Raw genomic sequence first — 17,181 nt, 5'->3', positions numbered from 1 at the left:
AATGAATACACAGGTGTGCCCTCTGCGGTGACAGGCACCTGCTAGACACCGAGGCCAGCAGGCCCATCTACACAGCTGCGTTCATGCTACATTCACGCACCTCCTATACCCCTCACTGTGTCCCTCCCTCTGCTCCGTCACCCTGGACCCACCGCCACCCTGCACCACTACCACCCTGCACCACCAGAAGGTCTGAGAGCCCCACCAACATGCAGCAAGTGCCTCAGTTGGGGTCAGCAGATGCTTCATCCTCTCTGTGGAACCACCGTTACCCACGGACTTCAGCCCCCACAGCCAGATCACTAATCCCATCAGAACGGAAGAGGGGGGTGAACCAGCCTAGACGTCGACTCAGCTTAATTTGGCAGGGGATGGGGGAGGATTTTAATCCTGCATCAGATTAACTAGATTAAAGAGGAGCTCCAGAACCTTCCATCTCCTTCCCCTGCCCCCAGAGCCCAACCCTAGCAGAGGAAGGCAGGCAGACATGCAGCATGGGCTATATTCCTCCTGCTGGGTCAACCCTGTCCCCTCCCCACAGCCCCCAGCCCTGGCGAGACAGCCCTGCTTTCCCTCCCCCTGCTCACTACGCTTCAGGTTCCCATGGCAACCTCATCTCCAGCTCCAGGCAGGAGAGCAGCGAGAGCAGAGAGAGAGGGAGAGGTCTGGGGGGTGGGGGAAGCGACACAGACAGCAATGGGGTCCTCAACTAAGGAGTCCACGACGACAAAGCCAGGAGATTGTGTCTGCAGGACCCTTGCACACAACAGACAATTTAGGTAAGAAGACAGGTGTTGCAGGTTCGTTTCTAGAAGGGAGGGCATAAGAACATCAATGCTGTGCCCACCCCTCCACCAAGATGACTGGCTTCGAAGAGGGCTCCACCTGGTTTGACCTCCTTCCAGAAACAATTTTGGAGAATTCTACTTTTTCCCTTCCTCTCTGCCCTCAGGTTGAAGCTCCGCCGATCCATTCCCCTGGCATCCCAGTAGGGATGGATAGATGCGTGTGCGCCAATGTGGGGCTAAGTCAGACAAGGGGACACCCATTCAGCTGGTGACACCACTAGAACCCAAGCCCAACCACAGACTGGGCCAGGGCAAGGGAACGAAGTCCCAGGCATGGAATTGAGGCCAGAGCACAGCTGCTCTTTGTCCCTCCATGGGCCAGACTGTGCCCAGCCCCTGGTTAATCATTGCACGTTGCCGGGCTCTCAGGAGATGCCCCTCCACACCCTTCCTCTCTGCTGTCAGTGCTGGGCCGGGGGGGAATGGAGCCAGCCCCCTAGAGCAGGACACCCGGGGGGGCAGGGGAAGGGACCCAGCATCCAGGAGGGCAAAAACCAGGAACACGCTTCTCCTGGACAAAAAGCAGCAGGGCAAGAACAGGGGTGGGCAGGGCGGTCGGGCAGCTATTGGGTGGCCTGGACCTTCAGGAGGACTCATGGTCACACAAAGCAACGTCGTGATGCACTGTGTCCCGTGCACATTTCTCGTGGAACCTGCTACAAGGCTTTGGGCTGGAAAAGGCAGGCATCACCACTGTGCCCGTTTTACAGATGAAGAAACTGAGGCTGAGTGTCAAGGGAGAGCCTTGTCCAACACACTCTCTCCTATGCCACAGCCACCCAGCAGCTAAGGGCAGGCTGGCATCGCTCTGTCAGGTGGACCCCAGCCCACCCCCAGCACTCAGAGCACTGGGGGAAGGCGTGCTTGACGGGGTGGGGGCAGAAAACCACCCCCCTGCTTCCAAGCTTGGCCATGACGACAGACCCTGTGAGGTCTGGCAGCCACTCCCAGTTAGGACCTGCCTACTCCTCAGAACTTTCCAAGAGGCCAGACAATGACCCGTGGGGATACAGGGTAGATGGCCTCTGTCCCAGGAGAGGGGTTGCCCCCAAGGACCTGAGTCACCTTCTTGCATGAAGGGACTACAGGCAGGGAGGGCACTGAGAAGCTGCCAAGTTTATGAGTTCACGGGTGACAGGAACAGCTTGTCAGACAACAGCCTTACTCCCCTGTCCTGCCGTTTGCTACACCCCAGAGGCAGAACAAGAACAGACCAGAGATCCCTAAAGCCCAGCTCTCGCTTTCTACACGTGACCTCACTCCTTCCAAGCCTGGACCCCTTCAAAAACCACAGCTTTGTGTTCAAGGAGGAGCAAAAATACATCAACTAAAGCAACAAGGAGCTTTTGGTTTTACCAAAAGAGAAAGGAAAAAAAAAAAAAGAAAAAAAAACAGCCCCCACATCCTGCCTCTGGAAAGAGCTGCTGATTCCAAAAGCCCCTGCCAGGAACACTGCCCACAGGCGGGAGGGGGGCTCCGGCTAACCCAGTTTCTCACCCATCCCTCAGGCCTAAGGGGCTGCTGGAGTGGTAAGGACAAGCAGCAACAAGGAGGCATTGTTTGACCAGAAGGGGGAAAAAAGAGCAGTGAAAAGGATCAAGGCTAGACTTAAGGAAGAACTTACCAGCCCTCAGGGATTGTAGGCAAAATTAATAAAGAAGGAAAAAAAAAAAAAACCCAAAGCCTGCACCTGCCCCTGTTGGCAATACATAGAAAGGATCCTGCCACATTGAGTGAGGCATGGAAACGATGGCCTCAGTTTCCTCATCTGTAAAATTAGGGTGTTATGAAGCAACATGATCCCTGAGGTTCCTTGAGGCCCAGACATCCCTGAAATGTAGTGATTTGGGGATGAGGGGGAGACTGCATTTGACCACTTTGGCTGCCCGTGTGCACTTACCCTCCCCACCCAGACAGAGGCCACACACGCCCCTCCCACTGTCACTCCTGGTGCTCCCCGCCAGCTCCCTCAGACATCTGATCCCAATTGTCCGGGCCCACCACTGCCCCATGCAGCACAGAGGCCACCCCACTCCCAACTGAGGCCTGGGGAAGGAGTAGGAACAGAGTACCTGGTTCCCCAGAATCAGGGACCGCTTTACCCTCCCCGTCCCTCACCCCACGGCTAGAGGAAAGTGGAGAATGGCCCCCAGATAGCTGTAGTCAGTGAAGACGGGAATAGTGTGACCGTGTCCCCTCTTCCTTCCCCAGCCCATGCCCTACCCTCACTGGACACCTCAAAAGCTGGTTCCAGGCCGGGCATGGTGGCTCACGCCTGTAATCCTAGCACTCTGAGAGGCCGAGGCAGGCGGATTACTCGAGGTCAGGAGTTCAAAACCAACCTGAGCAAGAGCGAGACCCCGTCTCTACTATAAATAGAAAGAAATTAATTGGCCAACTAATATATATAGAAAAAATTAGCCGGGCATGGTGGCACATGCCTGTAGTCCCAGCTACTCGGGAGGCTGAGGCAGGAGGATTGCTTGAGCCCAGGAGTTTGAGGTTGCTGTGAGCTAGGCTGACGCCATGGCACTCACTCTAGCCTGGGCAACAAAGTGAGACTCTGTCTCAAAAAAAAAAAAAGCTGGTTCCTTTGGTCTGCAACCTGCTGCCCTCCTGTCCTCCAATCCCCAGGGAGGAGGCCCCCAAGGAGGAGGGAACAGGCTCACTTCCCCCATCCCCACCCCTAGCCCTGACCTCCCTGACCTCCCACACGATTTGCATGGAGACAAAGAAGCAGGTTTGTGCTAAGCCAGGGCTTGTGGACTGATCTTCCCCACTTTTGGAAAATCCAGTTTACAAAACAAATAAGGAAGGGCATAACTATTTCTCTAGTCAGCAGAGCAGGCTCACCCCACCCAGCTAGAAGTTCAGGAGAGAATTAGCAGCTCTTCCTCCACCGCTAGCTATTGTGCAAAAGCTGGAGTGCGGCCTCCACCGTGCCACAGCCATGCCTGCAGCCCTGGATGTGCGAACACAACGCTGCCATTGAGCCCAGCTCCCCAGCCTTCCGTCCGGGCCCCAGCACCTGCACGGGTGTCTGGGTACACACCAGGCACGTGTGTAACTGCTCGGATGTCCACATCAGGCAGGCTGGCTGTGACCTCTGGCCTGTGTTCCCTCCCCTGCCTTACCCCCTAGGAGGGACACAGAAGCGGTCTTATCACTGTTTACAGTCACTTTCCAGAATTTAAATCTCAATCTTGAGAAGCCACGTGGAAGAGACAGTTTCCTTCTATCTTGACCACGCCCCTGCAAGACCCTAGCTCCCCTTAGGGCTCAGAGACAGGCAGAGCACAGAGGCCTCCCTGCACACCAAACTCACACACTCAGTCCCTTGTTGGGGGGGGGGGGGACTCCCTGGCAAAGTGCCAGAAGAAACCACCTGCCCCTTTGGGTCCTGCACGTGGGTCAGGTGGGGCTACAGAGAAGAAAGCCAGGCCTATGGTCCACAAAGCAGGGCCAGGGCGGGAAAGCTATTCCCTGGAAGCCCCAGGATTCAGGAACCTGAGTGCCACTCAAAGATGGGGCCAGAGGCAGGAAGAAAACAGGAGGGAATGACAGTGAGCATTTGGCACAGTGCCCAGCACATAGCAGGTGTCCAGTAAATACTCTTGGGTCTAGGGTCCAGCATGCCAGGGTAGGAATTTTTAACCATGGGGAAACTAAGGCTTAGGAAGGTACAGAAGGCACTTCCTTGTAGGTGAGGTCCACCTCTGGGTAACCCCAAAATCGCCAGGTCTGGCTTACTGGCCCAGACTGTCATCACAGGCTGAGGGAACATGCCTGCCCTGGGCAAGGTGCTACACAGCTGGGTCACCAAGTCCCCACACCTTCTCCCTCACCAGGGTCTGCCCCAGGGAACATCCCAGCTGGGCCAAAGGTCAACTGGGTCTGGCAGAGGCTGGCACTATAAAGGCAGGAAAGGAAAGACAGAGGCTAACCTGTTTCTTTTGGCTAGAGGCCAGGGGGGAGACAGGGGAACCTCTGCTTCAGCAGGGGGGAAGCAGCACCCAGAGAGGGGAGCTTTATCTCCTGCCTCTCCTGGATGGCCCCAACCCCCCTTGCTACATCCTCCCCAGAAGAAAATTCAGCTGGAACTTTGGCACTAGGCTGAGAAAACACAGAGAAAACAAGGACAAGCCTCTGATTTTTCTCCAACTCCCAACGCTCACTGAATTCTAGGCTACTAGAGTCTTCAGGAAGAGACGTGAAGAAGCATGGAGCCCGTGCTGCCCACTGGGATTGGGGCTCGGCCACACTTCTGGTCTGGTGGGATGGGGGCTCAGAATCCAGCCTGAAGTGGTCCAGCAATCAAGAGGTTAAATGCCCTGGCTTCTCTGAACCCCACCCCATTCTCCAATGGAGGGAGGAAGTGGCAGAGAACCAGGGCTTGTGTGAGCCCTTAAGAATTTGAAGAATGTCCCATTTCCCTTGGGGAGGAGGGGAGGAGGGGCTGGGGAGGGGGGAGAAACAGTGGAAGTTAATAGAAGAGAAGGGGCAGCAGAAGTGGGGCCAGGATAGAGCTGCAACCCTTCCTCAACCACCTACCACCTGCCCTTCCAGAAGGCATAGCCTTCATGTTGCTTCTTGGGTTTGAGATCCTATCAGGACTTGGGGCAGGCAGTGTCTGTGGAGTGATCAAACCCCCAAAGAAGGGGCAGTGGAACTAGCAGGGGAGTGGGAGAGGAGAAGGGAGAGACAGTGTTCCAAAGGGTTAAGCCCCTAATCCTTTATAGATAAGTCCCCAATTTCCCTTCCTAGGTGAACTTTGGCTGCAAAGAGCCTCCTGAATGAGAACTAAAAACAAAGCATGTCTTTTGAAGTGGCTCACTCCTACAATCCTAGCACTCAGGGAGGCTGAAGCTGGAGAATCAATCACTTGAGCTCAGGAGTTTGTGACCAGCCTGAGCAAGAGCAAGACCATTTCTACTAAAAATAGAAAAATCAGCATGGTGGTGCACCTCTGTAGTCCCAGCTTTGTTTTTTTTTTTTTTTTGTCCCAGCTTTTTTTTTTTTTTTTTTTTTTTTTGAGACAGTCTCACTCTGTTGCCTGGGCTAGAGTGCCCCGGCATCAGCCTAGCTCACAGCAACCTCAAACTCCTGGGCTCAAGCGATCCTCAGCCTCCCAAGTAGCTGGGACTACAGGCATGCGCCACCATGCCCGGCTAATTTTTTCTATGTATTTTTAGTTGGCCAATTAATTTCTTTCCATTTTTTTTTTTTTTGAGACAGAGTCTCGCTTGTTGCCCAGGCTAGAGTGAGTGCCATGGCGTCAGCCTAGCTCACAGCAACCTCAAACTCCTGGGCTCAAGCAATCCTTCTGCCTCAGCCTCCTGAGTAGCTGGGACTACAGGCATGCACCACCATGCCTGGCTAATATTTTTTATATATATATATATATTAGTTGGCCAATTAATTTCTTTCTATTTATAGTAGAGACGGGGTCTTGCTCTTGCTCAGGCTGGTTTCAAACTCCTGACCTCGAGCAATCCGCCCACCTCGGCCTCCCAGAGTGCTAGGATTACAGGCTTGAGCCACCGCGCCCGGCCAGTTTCTTTCCATTTTTAGTAGAGATAGGGTCTCACTCTTGCTCAGGCTGGTTTCCAACTCGTGACCTTGAGCAATCCACCTGCCTTGGCCTCCCAGAGTGCTAGGATTATAGGTGTGAGCCACCACGCCCAGCCTGTAGTCCCAGCTTCCTGAGAGGCTGTGAGGTCCCCAAAATAGAGTTCCGAGTTCACATTTGCTACTCACAAGGTCAACCTGAACATGTTGATGCCCCCTCTAGAACTGCATGGAATGGGGGACCCCACCTCTATGCCCCCTTCCCACTCCCACCTCAGCAGGCTAGGCTGCAGGTCCCAGAGCAAAAGGAACAGAGCCCAAACTAGCCCCCCCAAAAAAAAACAATCTGTGCAGCCTCCCTCACCAGCCCAGGAAGAGTTTTGCCTGGCCCAGGCCACACCTTCCACGCTGCCCCTCACTTTTCAAGCAATGAACACCAGAAGGGCTGGAGCCAGGGTTCCAGAGAGGTTTTTTGAAAGGACAACTGCAGGAAGGGCCCCCCAAAGCCCAGGTGAGCAAAAGAAACTGTCAATTGCTGTTTTGGGGAGAGAAGCGAGGGAAGTAAAGGGGAGACAGAGCCCCAACCCCAAACACAACTGGGCACAAACAGGCAGGTCACATACTCTCCAAGGACGGCGCTCGCTCCCTCTCTTGCAGCACAGTGCAGGGGAAAGAACATGCTCACTTTGCCGCCCAGAGACTTGGGTTAGAGCTAGCCCCTCACTAGCCATGCGATCTTGAGAAAGTCCCTTGCCTTCCCCAATCCTCAGTTTCCCCATCTGTCAAGTGGGGATAACAGCCTTGTTTATCCAGCTTATGTAAGGGCAAACTGTGATTATCAAGTAGGGTGTGGAAGTGCTCGACAATGTCACCTTGGGCAGTGTCACCCAACTACCCAGTATCTGTGGCTATCACGCTGGCAGGAGCCCAGGCGCCCACCCTGCCCCTGCCCGAAGCAGGACTCACGCGTTGCAGTAGGGCTTCTTCTCATAGCCCTTGTAGTTCTTCATGTTCAGTGTCATCTTGCAGGTCTCGCAATGGAAGCATGCTTTATGCCAAAACTGGGGGTGGAGAAAGAAGGACATCCATCAGGCACCGGGAGGGGCATTCCTTCCCAGGGACTCTCTTAGGCCCACAGCTGTGGGGAGCACATGAAATCACCCCAGGAGAGCTGGGGGTATCTCAGGTCACGGGGACATCTCAGGTCACAGGCTCTAGCAGCAGATGACACTCTCCTCCCCTTCCCTACCCCCCACCAATCAGCCATGTGAGCTGATTGAGGAGGAGAGGGCAGGCATGAGGATGAGTGGGGAAGAGCCCAGTTACAGGGGTGCAGCAGCCCCAGGTCAGCTCCGACCAACCACCCTCCCCACCCCCACACAGAGCTCGAAAGACCTCATTGCTCATGCCAAGCTGAGCTGGGTTGCTAAGAAGAAGCCATTAAATATGAAGGGGCAGCTCCTCTCACCTCCAAGGCCTCAGAAGGGGAAGGTCCAGTCCCCATGCACACAGCCTCAGAACCCAGCTATCCCGCACCAGGGCCTCCCAACACACACACACAAGCCCCACGGGATCCTGGGGTGATGCTCCCAGCCGGAGTGTAGGAGAGTGCCTGGCAGCTGGTCTCCCCCAAGTACGGGGGGCTCTGCTTCAAAGCCTTGGAGATGGAACCCCTATAGAGGACATCAAAGCTCCACCCCACTAACTGTATGACCTTGGGCAGGGCCCTGCACTTGGGAGGAGCCCACTTCCTTATCTGTAGAATGGATATAACACCTGCCCTCCTGGGATGGCAAAGCCCTCAGCCCAGCACTCAGCACCGGCCCCCAGGGCACCTAACTCAGATGTTAGGTGCTGGGCATGGCAGGCACGAACCTCAGCCAAGGGGGCTCAGCACTCAGCAGCTGACACTGGAGGTTGTGAGTGTTGGGGACAAGGTGGGACCTCACTGTACCGAACCACAGCTCCAATTCAATCATCATTCGTGCATGTGAGACTGAGGGACAAGCACGACTCCAGCAAAGCGCAGGGACCTGGAACTGAGCCACCAGGACCAATCCAGGGTGGCCAATGGAGGGGCCAGAGCAGAAGGCGATGAGAAATGATGCGATGGACGTGGGATGTGCCATCCTTGAGAAGTGTGGATGCTCAGGCAAGCTCATGCAAACTCGACATCCACAAGGCCCCACCCCAAGCACCAGCCAGACATCCTGCTGCCAGGACCCCAGAATCCAGGCTGCCTGAGTGACTTTCCCAGCAGGGGAGAGAGACCCTCCTGACCTCCAGAGGAGGAGGCCAGGGAAGGGCTGAGGAGACCTTCAGAGGAGTGCAGCCCAGGGCTGGTTCTTGGCCATCTGTCAAGGAATTCCCCCAAGGCGGCACTTTTCCAAATGTGGTTCCCAAACCAAGAGATATTTCTGAGACACTAGGGGGAGGGGACAGCATAAAGAAAGCTGAGAATCTGGAAACCGACCTCTCCCACCATGGCCCACTTCAACCAGAGGCTCCCCCTCCCAGCTAATCTCAGGAGGAAAATCACATTCTAATAGGGTATTTTCCCTATCAAGGAGACCCAAAGGAAAAACCTAATGGTGGAATATTAAACAAAGTGATAGGAGACCCACTCTTGGGAAGAAGGCCAGTTGAAGGTCTGGAAGCAAAGGGGTCTAAGCTGAGCCCCCTCCCCAACCTGTACCTGTAACAGCACCACCCTTCCCAACATGCAGCAAATTCCAGACTCTTCCACTGCGTAACCCCAACACATACAACCCACGGGAAAACTAAAACAGGGTGGTCCCTGCCCCCACAGGCTCCCGAAGTGACAGCCCCAATCCCTCCCCCAGTGGCTGGGAGGCATTGGCAGAGTGCCCCAGCCTTGTCACCACCCAGTCTGCTGGCCTCTGCCTGCTCAGCTGCACATGCCCCGCCTGGGCCCCCGCCTCCCCCCACCCCTGCAGGGGCCTGCCAGGAAAAACATTCTCCGGAATCCAGACCGTGACCCACTTTCACACACACGTTCGCAGGAACACACACTGTCCCGGGACCTGGGACCTCCAAGGCTGCTTCCTGATTGACGTGGGGGAGACAAAGGGAGGGAGACAGACACCTTTATTGTAGCAGATGGCCGGGCCCCCTGGAGAAGGGGCACAGAGCGCACTCACCATGTTGGGGCTATAGGGCCAACCCTCGATCCAGGGGCTCCACAAGACCCCTCCAGGCTGCCACTTGGAGGGGAGCCCCTCTACAAGGGATGGTACCCGTCTCCACAGTAGTAGCTCTTTTCCCCACCCCAGAGACTCCTTGCTCTTGGCTAGACGCCATTAGAGGCTAGGGCAGAGGACAGTGGTCACCTGTTCCCTCACAGGAGCTCTGGAGCACAATGAAAATAGGAGTGGACTGAGTGCCCTCGGTAAGTATTCAGTAAAGTGGACGTGCTGGGAGAAGGTGCTGGAAGGGGTCACGGGATGGGGCAGGCTCCAAGCCTGGCACCTCGAGCTGCTTCACGCCGCTCTCCTCTGCTCTCAGGAAGAGGGATCCAAGGTTCAAGAAAATCCAGCAGCTTCTGCCACTGTGTCCTTTTTGGAGTAGGAAAGCTGTGGGGAGTGGAGGAAGAAAATGGCCAGTTCCTCCACAACCGCTGTGAGCCATGCCTGAGCTGGGCACCAAGAGCCCAGGATGAAAAAAACCCTGTCCTGTTGCAACAGAGTCTGCTGAAGGACACTGTCAGGGAAATAAGTCAATACAATCCCACAGTGACCCTCTGTCTGCCTCCTGGCTCCGCCCTGTGAGCCCTGTCCCAGAGCAAGAGCCTCCCTCTTTCAGAGGCCCCAGGTAAGAAGATTTCAGAGCATGCCTCCGAATGCTCTGGACTCGGGAGCAAAGTACACCTGGAGGCGTGCAACCCTAATCCTTCCCACAGCCTGCAAGGTCCACGGTTTCCCTATTCAGAAGCCACACAGTCCCCAGACCAAACCCCTGGTGCCCATTAGAAGCCTCTCAGCCCAGATCCAAGGCTCCGAGGGAGGGTCACCCTTGACTTTCCCTTGCCTGCCTGCAACCCACTCCACAGAACGCAAACAGGCCGATGAGAAGAGGAGCCCTGGGAGGAGAGGGGCTAGGCTTGGGCCTGTCCCTCCGCTGCTCTGGGTGGGAGAGATGTGGCAAGCTTCAGGTCACTGCCCCTGCAGCCTGGCACCTTGCCCCATGCACCCGGGCTGCCTGGGGTGGCCGTGACTCAGGGTTGGAGTATGAGACCTACCCCTCCCTTCCTGTCGCCCAGGGTTACAGTTTCTCCCTCCTCCAGGGCAACGCCAGCCTAGCTCTGTTAGCCACCTGGGCCACTGGCTTAAGGGCATAGATCTTTATTGCAACTCCACAAATTCCAAAGGGGACATTATTACTCTGTGTCCCAGCTTCCCCTAAAGACCCCAGGCCCAGAGCATTCCTCCAGACAGGGTCAGAAAGGGGTGGGACCCGCTTTGGGCACTAATGAGACAGTGTAAATATAAAAGCACTTTTTGCAAACACACTGGCAGAAGAGCTGAGCAGAGAGAACTGTGGATGTGAATTCCCTCCCTGGTTAAGAGAGCAACGAGTCTCATCATCGACTGAGACTCCGTGTACGGGGTTCATGATTTACAGGAGCAATCACACCCACTTCGTGCGGCTGCTGTGAAGACTAAGCCCGGCACGCTGCAATACGTAGTAGTGATTATGAATGGATGGTCACAACATGATTGTGGGGTAGTCTAAGCTTCAGCTAGGAAAAATCGGGGCACCACAGCTGCAAGGACTCTGCCCCCTTTGAGGGAGAAGGAAGCGCTCAAGACAACCAGAGGCAGAGCCCGCCCTAATGGGGGACTCCAGGGGAACTGGCAGCAGACCAATCCTCTACCCTCCCACCTGCTTTTGGACAACCGATGAAGCAAGACAGGGGAGAGGGATATGGTCATATTCTTGACAATGCAGGTTCCCAGACATAAAGTACATGCACAAAGTAGGTGCTCAATAAATATTTGTCGAATAAATGAGCGAATGAGGTCACCCCGTTTCTCCCCCAGCTCTAATCCCAGAAGTCCTCTGGGGAAGCAAATCTCAACCTCCTTCCTCAAACACCGTCATCAGCAATACATATCTCTCCAGCATGCAGAGCACACTGGGTACTACAGGCTGGGGGCAGGGTGGCCTTCAGAGGTGACAAGGCCTTTATGCACCTTAGCCTTTGGGAGATAAAGCTCAGGGAGGAGAAACGGGTAGCACCAAGGACACAGCCTGTGCTTCGGGCCACACTGTGGGCCAAGTGCCATGGGGATTGCAGTCAAAGGAGTGAGCCTACTCTGACTTGGGAAGTCAGTCAGCAACAGCACCTATGGGACTGAATGTTCCCCCCTCCCAGGACTCAGTCCAGCTCCCTCCAGGCACTGACCCTCACCCCCATTCCAGGTACCTGTCCTCACTGCCTGGAACAAGTGGGGAGGAACTGGTCTGAAATCCGGGTATTTCAGGCCTCCTGCTCAGTGTAGGGGGTGGTCTCTCTAATGCCACTAGCTGTAGGGAGAGTTCTAAAAGAGAGGGAGGAATTACAATTCCCACTTCCCAGGGAACCCCCACTTGAGAGAACTGGGGAGCACACCCCACAGGGCCCCTGTCCCTCTCCCCTCTGACACACACCACTGAAGGTCTTTACAAGGGGAATGGGTGTGGGGCTGGACAGAGTATCCCAGAAAGGGAGGGAGGGCACAGCCTATACCTCACCCCTTTGGCACTTTGGCAGGCACTTTAGCGCACTGCCTCACCTCCAAGGAAATGACATCATCATACCCATCTGACAGACAGTGAAGACTAAGGCCCAGAGCTGGTGGGAGCAGACCGGGAACTGGGACAAGCCTCCCAGCTCCCGGGCTAGCAACCCTTCCATCAGATATTGCTTCTGCTTCATGCAGTGACGCATCCACTGTCCCTTCCCAATTCATGTCTGTGGAGAAGGGGAACACAGGGAACACAAGATGCAGAGGCCAAAATCCCTACCATTGGGGAAGGGCAAAAACCCCTGTGAGCAAGGACAGATAATTTCTCAGGGGAGATTTCTTCATCTGGTGGCTCCAAGTTCAAGTCCCACCCTCCAGAGGCTGGCACAGTCACCGGGCAGATCAGCCCCTTCCCTGGTGCCCACAATATGTCCCCTCCTCTCCTCCTGCCCAGTCAAGCCCAGAAAGGACAGTGAAATAGCAGCAGCCCTATATGCCCCCTTCCCCTAAGAGCAAGTTCAAATGCGTTTAAGAACCTCAAACCCCACCTCCTCACCCTGACTCACAGGCCGAAGGTCACCGAGGAAGCTGGAACCCCAAGGGGGAGGGGAGAGACAAAGTATCCAATGAACTATCCTTTCCCAAACAAAACCTGGCTCCAGGTCAGCAATGAACTTGGCCCTGGGGCTCCGCACCCCTCTTCCATCCTATGCCCCCAGCCTTGCACCACTTTTTCATTCCGTCCCCCCACCTCCGCCAGCTCAGACAGAAAGGAGAGACTATGTGGACTTGAAGCCAGCTTTGAGTGGTGCGTGAAAGGCACAATGAGGAAGGGGACAAAATCCCAGAGGCCTCCCCTCCACACAGGGAGGGGAGGCAGAGGGACAGGTTTTGCTTGAGGATTGTAGGGAGCTTACAAGACGACAAGATCCCACCCCAAATTGTGAGGGGGGGGCACCCAGGTCTACTCTCCACCCCACCCCAAATGTATAATGGCAACCAGATGAACGAGTCCAGTCTGGGCTGGGGGGGCATGTAAGGGCCCCCAGGGGTCAGTGAATTTCCACAAGACCACCCTCACCTCCCGTCACACCTCCCCCTTTCCTCGGCTTCCCCAGAACTCGGCCAACCCCACCCTCCATTGGACAAACCTGCTTTGAAAAGTTAGCTCTTTGTTCTACGAGCTGGTCTCCTAGCTCTGAGCACAATTTCAGGAGATCTCTGCGAAGCACCCCCCACCCACCCTACTCCAGCACCCGACCCCGCCCGGCTCAGGCTGAGCGGGCCAGCGCCGGGAGATGGCTTTTAATTTGAGGTGGGGGTTGGGAAGCTATGGAGATGTGCTGGGCCTTTAACTACTGAACCACCAAGGGGGCTGCAGGGCGTTCAAAAAAGGTGGTCTTGTGGTGGAGCTCGGGACCTTACACGAAGCCCCCTTCACCAGATGCAACACTGGCCCGCTGAGAGCCTCCGCCCCCCAGGCTCCAGACCAGGAAGCCGGGCCACAGCGGCCGCAGCGGCCACAGCGGACGGCTTCCCGGGCCCCCCAGCCTCTGCCCCGCCCCCCGCCGCCCCCTCCCCCAGCGCCCAGCGCTTCCGCCTACTTGGCGCTCGGCGCGGAGGGGAGAGGGAGCGGCCGTCTCTTCTGGCTCTCCCGGCCCTAGGGGGCGGGACTGCACCCCTAACCTTCCCCCTACACACCCCGGGGCCTGGCTTCCCCGCTCCTCTCCCGGACTCCCAACCCCGGGACACAGCCCATCCTTCTCCAGAAGTGGCTGCCCGCCACGCGTGGACTGCTCGCCTCTCTCGAGATCTCCTGGTTTCCAGACGGATCTGTCCCCATACCCTATGACACCGCCCGCCCTCCGTCCTTGCATTCTCCAGGGATCGCCGGGATAAGGTGGTAAAGACCTGGCCCTTCTCTCCCCCATCCATTCGGAGCACTGCTCGGGGATAGCACAAACGCGTCTCCCGGTCCCGGGCTCACCTTGTCCAGACAGTTCACCTTCTCCGTGGGGTACACGATCTTGCCGCACCGGGCGCAGTTGGGGTTCATGGCTCTGGGAGAGGCTGGGGCGGGGACGCCCGAGCTCGCGCGCGTTCTCTCTCCGGGGCAAGCTGGCGGGAGGCGGCCGCGGCTGCAACAGCACAGGCGGCGGCGACGGCGGCTGGAGCTGGGGAACTGGCCTCCGCCTCCGCCCTCCTTCCCCTAATAAACACAGCGGGGAGGAGGGGCTGCACCGGGGCGGGCACGCGCCGCGGGCGCGGGCAGGGGCGCGCGCGGCGAGGCGCGCTCCCCGGGCGACGTGGGGCCGCGCGGGGGCGGGTTCCGGGGAGGGCTCTGGGGCCGGGGGCGCTCGCGCCCCTGTGCTCCTGGGCGGACTGTGTCCTTTGCCCGGGCTCCTTCCCGTGTTGGAGGCGGCGCGGAGCCGGGCTGGCTGCACACCTGGGGCGCCCGGGTTGCACAGGGCGGGCTAGCCCCTCGCACCCGTCGAGGGTGGGGCTGGAACCCTCCTGAACACCCGAACAGATTCACTGGATTCGGGGACTTTCCTTTCTACTTGTTAGTACCTGGCCTGAACCTGCGCAGCGAATGGGAACCCCCTGCCCCTCCCCTCAGCCCAGTCCTCCCCACACCCTTCCCCCCCACATTTGTCGGAACCCGTCCCTCCCTCCGGGCCTCAGCGCCACGCGACCCGGGCTAGTTCTTCCCTCCCCGCGCCTCTGCCATGCTGCTTTCCCCGCGGTCCCCTGGATCCGGACACCTTGTGTTTTCAGCTTGGCCCCCTTTCCTCCTTCATTCCCCTGTCTTTATCTTTACTCGCTGTTCCCAGTGTAGCAGCTGCAACAATGTCTTAGTACCCAAAAGACCCACCTCCAAGCGCTGCAGCGGCGCGGGGGTATAGCTCAGTGGTAGAGCATTTGACTGCAGATCAAGAGGTCCCAGGTTCAAATCCGGGTGCCCCCTTGGTGGTGGTTTTTTCCTTCACTTTCTAACTAATGCAACCTGTTTTCCATTCTTTTTTTTTTTTTTTTTTTTTGAGACAGAGTCTCGGTTTGTTGTCCAGGCTAGAGTGAGTGCCGTGGCGTCAGCCTAGCTCACAGCAACCTCAATCTCCTGGGCTCGAGCGATCCTTCTGCCTCAGCCTCCCGAGTAGCTGGGACTACAGGCATGCGCCACCATGCCCGGCTAATTTTTTATATATATATATATCAGTTGGCCAATTAATTTCTTTCTATTTATAGTAGAGACGGGGTCTCGCTCTTGCTCAGGCTGGTTTTGAACTCCTGACCTTGAGCAATCCACCCGCCTCGGCCTCCCAAGAGCTAGGATTACAGGCGTGAGCCACAGCGCCCGGCCTTGTTTTCCATTCTTGACTCGTTTTTAAACATTGGATCTGAAGCTAAAAGAAAACAAATATGAAAAAGTCTTGACTCATTTTTAAACATTAGATCGCAGGCTAAAAGAAAACAAATATGAAAAAGTCCCTTCCTCATTTTCAACCTTAGCAGAAAGCTTTCAGTTTTACTTAATGACCAGCGGGAGGAGGAGGGGTGGATAGAGCACAGTCAGGTACAAAAGCTGCGTGCGCGTCCCCATCAGTGGCGCCAGAGGTGTCGGGATTTCTGGGACCAAGGCGACCAGCCTCAGATGTGTTGAACGTCAGAAGCACAGGTTGGGAGGACAGGATGACTCCCCCAAGTTGGCACTCTGTTTGAGTGGGGGTAAGGGAACAGGATGACTCCCCCAAATTGGCGTTCCATTTCCGCTAGGGGTAGGAAGTGGGTCAAAAGAAAGAAACCCACACACAGCCCTTCTCCAACTTCAACTTTCTGAATTACCAGTGACGAGGATGTACTGTGCTCACTCATGCCTATTGCTCCTGACACAAGCAGTGAACGCACTTAGAGAATGTGAAAATGGCTGATGCACAACCATCAGCTGATTTTAATGTGCAAAAATAAAGTTATAGCCTGATACAAAGTTATATAGAGGAATCCAATGGTTCTCAAACTTGGGTGTGCATTAGAATTACCTGGAAGGCTTGTTAAAACACCTCCAGCTTCTGTAGACCTGGAGTGGGACCCGGAGAATTTGCATTTCTAACAAGTTCCCAGGTGCTGCTGGTGCTGGGGGTCTGGGGACCACACTTTGAGAATCACTGAAGTAATAACACAAGTTTCATAACCACCGAGTTTCATAACCTAAGGATGGGAACAGATTATCTGCTGGTTGCGGGACTGACAATGTCACTGTTGGGCCAAAGGAAAAACGTTAACTGTGAAAAGAGAAGCAAGGGCTTCCCCTCGATTAGGTTTTGCCCAAAAAAAGGAAAAATAAAGGATAAAGGAAGAGCCATGCTGCCTGGGTCAAGGGGCAGCTGCGATATTTTAAACTCGGAATCTGGTTGTGTCATCTCTCTGCCCCAAGGGAAATACTGGAGAGCATTTTTTCTCCCAGCTCCCATTACTGCGAGCTGCTGTATCTGCAGGCCACACGGGGGAGGGAGAAATAACCAGTTTTTCTCCCCTTTCCTGGATAGCAGGCCTAGAACTTACTATCTGCAAGTTATCAGGACAAAGCACTGCCTTTGAGTCAATATAAAGAAGGAAAAGAAGTGTCCACCTTTTACCTTACGTCTATGCCAGGTCCTGTCGAACTCCTGCTCCCCACTCCCGACACGCCATTTTTTACCTCCAAACAAATTATAACGGGCTTTACAACAGCAGTGGGTATGGAGCAGTCCTGGAGATAGTACTAGCATTTTACCAGCCGAAAGTACGGGTGGTTTCTTGGCACTTCAGATTTGCAGCTCAGACCCATTTTAAAGCAAGCTGGCAGGTGTTCTACCTCTTGGGTAGGTTGGTAGATAGGGGCAAAGGACGCAGTTTTGGATTCACGACTCTGTTATCCTGGGTGGCTGTGGAAAACGTAAAGGAGAACGAGGGGGCACCCGGATTTGAACCGGGGACCTCTTGATCTGCAGTCAAATGCTCTACCACTGAGCTATACCCCC

The 17,181-nt window shown here is 55.7% G+C and overlaps 1 protein-coding gene and 2 non-coding genes across 3 annotated transcripts in view; 1 reads left to right on the top strand and 2 right to left on the bottom strand.

Moving 5' to 3' along the window:
* LASP1 (LIM and SH3 protein 1) overlaps window positions 1-14,384 on the bottom strand; it is a 40,722-nt gene extending 26,338 nt beyond the window's left edge. Inside the window, exons 1-2 of the mRNA XM_012765939.3 lie at window positions 14,151-14,384; window positions 7,383-7,477 (exon numbers count right to left, since the gene is read on the bottom strand). Of these exons, the coding sequence (XP_012621393.1) occupies window positions 7,383-7,477; window positions 14,151-14,219 (164 nt within the window). The 5' untranslated portion in view covers window positions 14,220-14,384. The remainder of the gene's footprint in view (window positions 1-7,382; window positions 7,478-14,150) is intronic.
* A 675-nt stretch (window positions 14,385-15,059) lies between these two features.
* TRNAC-GCA (transfer RNA cysteine (anticodon GCA)) lies at window positions 15,060-15,131 on the top strand. Its single transcript has one exon. It is a non-coding gene; the product is annotated as a tRNA-Cys (tRNA).
* Window positions 15,132-17,109: 1,978 nt separating this feature from the next.
* Window positions 17,110-17,181, bottom strand: TRNAC-GCA (transfer RNA cysteine (anticodon GCA)). The gene has a single exon. It is a non-coding gene; the product is annotated as a tRNA-Cys (tRNA).

Source organism: Microcebus murinus, chromosome 18 (genome assembly GCF_040939455.1).
Source record: "Microcebus murinus isolate Inina chromosome 18, M.murinus_Inina_mat1.0, whole genome shotgun sequence".
Classification (NCBI taxonomy): domain Eukaryota; kingdom Metazoa; phylum Chordata; class Mammalia; order Primates; family Cheirogaleidae; genus Microcebus; species Microcebus murinus.
This window is presented reverse-complemented; position numbering and strand designations above follow the sequence as displayed.